Raw genomic sequence first — 6,792 nt, 5'->3', positions numbered from 1 at the left:
GCTCCAGAGGCAACTCGAGGGCTACATGCTCTCGCACGTGCCTTTCCAGCGGCGCCGGTGTCCCCAGGCTCCGCACCGCAGGGCTGCCAGCGCGTCCCTCCCCGCCGCTGGCAGCGCCTCGGTCTCTCGCCCGAGCGCTCTCGCCGCACCCGGACGCGGGGAAGCTCCAAGGCCACCACCCGAGTCCCTCTGGGCTGCGCGCCGAGGGGAGGGAGCGGCCACTTACCCGCCGGGACGCCCCCGGCCCCGCCCCGCCGGGAGGGGGCGCCGCGGCCCCACCCCGAGGCATGCGGGTCGCGCCCCGCTCCCGCCGCCTGTTGTTGTCGGGGCTGCCCGCGGCCGCCGGAGGGCGGGGCCGGGGCCCGGCGGCCAATCAGGCGGCTCCGCCGCCGCCGCGTCGGTGGCAGTCTCGGCCGGAGCGGACCAGGAGGGCGCACGCAGCGCGAGAGCCGCGCCGGTCCCCGGGCGGGCGGAGCGGGCGCGCGTCGCCAGGCGGATCCCGGCTCCGAGGAGTTGCGGCCGGGACATGGCGGCCGCCGCTCGGCGGCCGCGGCGGCGTCCGTGGGCCCTGCTGTGCTTGGCTGCGGCCGCGGTGCTTTGCCCTGCGGCGGGCGGTGAGTGCGCGCGGGTCGGCGGAGCGCAGTTGGAGTCAGCGGGCGCGGCGGTGGCTCCCGGGGTGGGGGTGTAGGGGTGGGTGAGGAGAGCGGCGGGGGGCGGCGGGTCCCCGCCGGTTCCTTTCAACAACATGGCGGAGGGGCCGGCTGGGGCGGAGTCACCTCCCCCCCACCCCCGCTGTCCGAGCCCGGCGGGGACCGCTCGGCCCTTTGTTGGCCGACAGCGGCGACGGCTCCGCGGGAGGGGCGGTGGGGAGGGCTCCCCTCGGCCCCCGCCGGTATTTCCTCGCCCCCGCCGAGCAGCACTTCGGCCGGTGTCTGTCCGGGGTAACTTTGAGTCCCGATGTCTGCCCGGATGGGTGCGTGTGGCCTTGGCCGGCGAAGGTAACTTAGCGCTGGCGGAGCTCTGCCGTCCGTCCGCCGCTCCCGGGAGCCCCTGAGAGCCCTCCGGCTCCCGGGCGGGATGGAGCAGCAGCCCCCAGGCCGCGGCAAGACGCTCTCAGCGTTGCCCGGGAGGAGCGACCGCTGCAGAGACGTGTTGAATGTCCCGTGTCGCGGAGGTGACAAGGGGCTGCCCCCGCTCTGCTGCACGCTGCAGCACTTCGTGCTGCTGTCGCGGTAGGAGGGGGACAGGTGAACTTTCGGCTTGGCGAGGAGCAAGCCGTGTGGAAATTAAATATTTGGGTGAATATTGTACACATTTCGGTACAAGGTTCTGTTCCTCCAGCCTTCTGTACCTGTGCTTCTTTTGCGAGAGAGATTTGTTATCAGGGCTATGCAAGATTTGGGTTGTTTGTGGTTTTTTTTTGTTTTTTTTTTTTTTTTGTTTTTTTTTTTTTTTTTGTTTTTTAATATGCATGTTTTTCTGCAATTAGCAGTTTGGGACGTATGGCCTAATGGGGTATACAGGTGTTACTGTACCAGAACTGATGACGGCTTCAGCTTCATCTAGATTAAGTTATATGGTGAAATCTGCATTTTATAATTTGTTCACTTCCTAAATTCTCTTGTAGTTGGATTGTATATTGCTTTGGGTTTTAAGGAGGAAGTGGAGAAGCACCATAACTTCTTCAGTTACAGCTTTGAAACATCCCTCAGTCTGGATCTGTATCAGGCTGTTCATAATTCAATCTAAAATGGTAGTCATGCTGAAAAGAAAAAGGTTACTTAAAGCATAACTTGCTATACTAAAATGTATTGTTGATCACCCATATTTTTACTGAAGGTGATACAAGATCTCTTATGTGGAAACAATGAAACAAGCTTAAGTTACCCATGGATTGTTCTTGTGCTCTTGAAAAGGTGCAGCAGGCTTTAATAATTTAAAGCTTTCTTACGTAAGGCATTCAATTTAAATATTGAAAGAAATTTCAGCTCAGTTTGAGCTTTGAACTTTTCTTTTTTTAATGTCTCCCATCAGTCAGCAGTTTTCCCTTAATCTGAGGCATAAAATTAAGGTCTAAAAGCTGTGTGAAAACAAGGCAACAAGCAAATACAAAACCTTGTGGGTGGAACTGGTGGCGTGCTATTTTTTGTATAAAAAGAAATTCTCCCTGTTCAGTGGAATTAGGAGGAATCCAGGGCTCCTGATCCATAACTCATCCAGAGGCCCTGGTATGGGTAAGGCAGTTAATTTGCCTGAACATTGTAGTCTAAGTTGATGAAGTAGTTCAAGGTATGGATTTGGCTACTGGTACTTGAGGTTCTTATTGTGGATTGACAGAAGCTGGGCATTTTCCGGTTGCATCTGCTGGGACTGTTCTGCAATGTTCTGATGTTACTGTGTGGATGAGTCGTCTTGCAAAATGTTTTACATGGGTGACAGGCATGTAATGAATCCCAGCACTTAGCTGAACAGTAGAACAGCCTTTATTTGTAGGACAGAGTCTGAAAATAAACTTTCTGGGTTTCACTGTGTCAGCCATAGTCTTTAGTCTTCCAAAGTTCTGGAGAGTCACCACTTGGAAACTCTTCTATTCAGACAATTGCTTCTAACTGCAAATAAAGATAGCAGTCTGATTAATATGAATTTAGAAGTAAAGATCTTTCTGTTTTCATAGTGCTTGTAAAATTTCATTTCTTAATTTCATAATGCTTGTAAAATTATTATCTGGGCTTTTAATTTTGGCTTTCTTCAGTTAGTTAGTTTGGGGTTTTTTTAAGCATATTCTTCTACCAAAGATAGTGAAACAGATTATTACTGTATCGTGCTGTAAGAGGCATGAACATATCTCTGGGTAGTGTTTTGGACAGAGGGCAGGAAAACTGAAAGTGCCATACGGCACCTGAATTGCAGAAAATGTAATATCACTTTTTTGAATTTGGGGTTGTGCACAAGGTTTTACCATTACTTGCAAGTTATGGGTAGGGCCTTAATAAAGTTGTTTGCCTGTTTTCTTGAGTGCATCACTTTGACAACAACTGCTGTTTGCACTGAAAGTTTTGCATAACAAAGATGGATGAAATGTATGTGAAAGTTTTCCTGAAAACTTGATACCTAGTGCTGTTACTTTACAACAGTGAAACTTAATTAGTGCCTTTGTGAGAAGAATGTGTTAGTGAAGGTCATGAACTATTGTGGTTTTAAAAGCAGTACTTATGTCCCAGATATTTTAAAACCTAAATCTTTTTTGTGTCTTGAGCTAAAAGAGTTCAGAGATGAGTCAGGTGTGTTGTTTGAGGGGATTCTGAACTCCAGACTCAGAAGCTGACATTTGCACTGTTATGTATTATGCTTTTTTTCCTTTGGCAAGTTTTATTGGACAGGGAGAAAAACTACCAGTGAGCATTAGAGCCCTCTTGCTCATATCCCTAAAAATCTGTTATTGTCTCTTGCACATCATAGCCTTGCACCTTTATCCCTTGAACATCTGCATCTTCTCAAAGAAGAACAGAGACTACTTGGACAAAAAGCAAAAAATTATATCTCCAAGAGGACAGCAGTATGGGGATTTTATATATATATATATCAGTTGTAAGTGAAAACACTTCCTTATAGGAACGAAGTGATTTACCTATAGTTGGTCACTGACATCTCCTCATGCTGATGTTAAATCTCATCTATGATGCGTTCACATAGTTTATGTTCTTTATGCACAGATAACTGGAAAATGAGACATGGGCAAGGATATTCCGATTCTATATTCTCACTTCCTGGTGGGGATTGTTGCTGAATATGCTGAATTAGTTTACCCATCAGTAAAACATGGAAATTCTACTGTTACCTGCTTGAGTTGGAAAGCATGAGTAACTGTTTAAGTGGCCAGAGTAGGATGAGGGCTGAAGCATTTTTAACGATTTTTTTTTTTTTAAGAGTGAGTCCACTAGAGAGCAGCAAAAACCTGTATTCCTAGAGGCTTTGCTATTCAGCTGATAAGACATTGTTTTCCCCTCTTATGAGAGGGGGAGAGTAGCTTTAGAAGGAAGTAATGATTTATTTGGGCCGAGGAAATCATTCCGTTGTATCTTGGCAGGAGATCAGAAGATAGTGGCATCAAACCAGAGCAGAAGTGTAAATTGTATCAAATTGCACTAAGTGGGAATTCTGTAGCAAAGTAAAGGTAGGAACAAAGTGAATGAGGAAGATAGGACACAAAATGCTTTATTTAGTCATGGTTGGAACAGTGTGTCTCTACAGTTTCACAAGACCAGGAAGATGAATAAGTGTAACAACGGCAACCCAAATGTAATTTTTCACTTCAAGTAATTTGGCCTCTGCACAGTGACTCAATGTAAATATATCTCACTGAAAATCTGTCTCTTGCTGTAGGCAGTCAGATACATATGCAGGTGTGTTGAGCCACAATTACCGTTTAAATAGAAAAACTTATTGGATGAAGCAAGGAAGATAAAGGTGTCCACACTTCTAAGTTGAAAGAAATAGTGTGTGTAAATATTTTAGGAAATTTTTTATGGTTTGGATAGATTAAAAAATAATTTGTTCAGGCATAAATTACCAAAGGAACAGCAACATGAAAAACAAATGGTAAATTCTCTTGTGGTTCAACTCTGAATAATAAGTCTTTCCTTTACTTCCCTGATAAGGCAGGGAAAGATGTGCAAAAAAGTGATGCTGTTAAGATTTACCTTCCTGAATGCCAGTTCTCATTTAATCTACTTTCTAGGTTGGTTTTTTTTTTTTCCCCAATAATCTTCATAATGAAAAATAATTTTGTACTCCCAGTTTTTGGGTTTTCTTCCTCACTTTTTTCTGACAGGTCTATGTGCTGGTGATTCTCTCTGAAATAGGGTTGTCTTTCTATAGTGGGTCCTAAGAATCTGATTAAATCTCTTCATTAACAGAAGATGATTGGCAATGATTTGGTTTGATTCAAAATCTTGGGGGAAGGGGGTGTTTTAAGAGAATATTTTTCAAGATTCAAACTTTGAGGTGACATACATATATATTTGAGATCATAATGCCACTTAAGGCCATGATATCCATTGACAGAGAGGGGGGTGTAAAATCCAAGGCAATCCATGTGGTTAAATTAAACTCTTGAAGTGAAACACCAGATTTCACATTTGGGGAACCTTTTGATTGCCACCTGTTAATCCTCATCCTTTTGGTGTGAGTTTTTGTATGTAGTCTTGAAAGAGGCTATTTTTATGGCTCAGGACAATTTTTGTGTTTTGATCATAGATGTTTAAGACTTTAAATTTGTCTAAGTTTCTGTATTTTAATGTTTCTGCATACACATACACAAGTTCTAGGCCAGCTTTTACTCGTCACAGTTGAACAAGTGGACTGAAGGTGTATTGATAGTTTTATTGTTGCTCCTGCATCGTTTTCTGCATGGCTTTGGTGCTGTAAATGCAGAAAGAAATTAGAAGTAGTAGTCGTCCTTCTCCAAGAATTTCTGCAATGTAAAGAATGAAACCTGATCATCTTAGGGGTGATTAGCCTGTCATTCCTGCTTCCCTCCTCATGCCCTCTCGTTTACTACTGCAATTGATAGCTTTAGTAAATCACCACCTTGAGTAATGTAAGACAGTGTTTTCCTGTGGCTTCATAAATAACAAGGCTAAACCACATTCTGATTTTGTGAAAGGATCGTGCAGGGTTGGTTTTTAATACAGTATTTGCCCTTTTGGCAAAAAATGGAAACTATCAAATAATGCATAATGTATTAATCTTGGGTAACCAACAGTATCCAATTTGTCACTTACTCAAGCTATATCTGTGGTTATTGTCAAAAGAAAAGGTGTTATTTGTATTTGGTTTGAAAATAGCAGACTTGCATGCAGTGTTGTTTTTAAAAGTCTAGCTCTTTTGTAGTGGTGCTTCTTTACCTGTAGGAACAGATAGGATTTTAGCCTTTGTCTTTTAATGCATTATTGTGTAAAGAGAGATGACTTCAGATCTAATTTCTTCTGCTCTTCTCCCAATTTTTTTGTCCCACTAAAAAGCCTTGTAGTGTTGTTTTTTACTGTTGCTGTTCTGTGTTTATGTAACCAAAAAGACCTCCTAGCATTTTGAATTTGTATTTCTTTAGTCATTCAAATTGTTTCTCAACTCAGAACATGTACCAATACTAACACTGTTTTTCTCTCAATACAGAATTAGAGTGTTACTGCCAGCTATGTACAAAAGACAACTTTACGTGTGTGACAGATGGAGTGTGTTTTGCCTCAGTAACACGAACTGCAGACAAAATAATGCGCAATAGTATGTGTATAGCAGAAATTGATCTGATTCCCCGAGACAGGCCATTTGTTTGTTCCCCCTCCACCAGAGATAGAGTCCATACTGTGTTTCATTGCTGTAACACACCTCTCTGCAATAAAGTAGAACTTCCAATTCCAACACCAGGTAAGGGGGTTGGGATTTTGCTCATTTGTTTGTTTGATTTTTTTTTTTTCAGTTTTTTGAAACAAAATTCTGTAGGAGTGGAAGTTGTAGGTAGATTTGAAAGCCTAAGGTACGCCTTACATTCTGTAAAGACAATTTCATGATATTTGAACAAGAGTTGTAATCTTCTGGATAGGGATGTTAGGGACAGTTTTGAAGACTTAAATGAAAAGTGTAAATAAGCACATTGCTTTTGTCCTTTGTAGTACTTAATTTGATACTTGAGAAAGTTACTGTGCAACAGTTTTAATGAATGCATTAAAATAATTTGAATATTGCTGTGGTATACAGTTTAGTAGAATAAAGGGAAATTCATGATTTTACTGT

The 6,792-nt window shown here is 43.8% G+C and overlaps 1 protein-coding gene across 1 annotated transcript in view; it reads left to right on the top strand.

The window, feature by feature from the left end:
• Positions 1-391: 391 nt before the first annotated feature.
• TGFBR1 (transforming growth factor beta receptor 1) overlaps positions 392-6,792 on the top strand; it is a 32,236-nt gene continuing 25,835 nt past the window's right edge. The window contains exons 1-2 of the mRNA XM_063404286.1: positions 392-614; positions 6,175-6,426. Coding sequence (XP_063260356.1) covers positions 527-614; positions 6,175-6,426 — 340 coding nt within the window. The 5' untranslated portion in view covers positions 392-526. The remainder of the gene's footprint in view (positions 615-6,174; positions 6,427-6,792) is intronic.

The sequence above is a fragment of the Prinia subflava genome, chromosome 1, assembly GCF_021018805.1.
Source record: "Prinia subflava isolate CZ2003 ecotype Zambia chromosome 1, Cam_Psub_1.2, whole genome shotgun sequence".
Lineage (NCBI taxonomy): Eukaryota > Metazoa > Chordata > Aves > Passeriformes > Cisticolidae > Prinia > Prinia subflava.
This window is presented reverse-complemented; position numbering and strand designations above follow the sequence as displayed.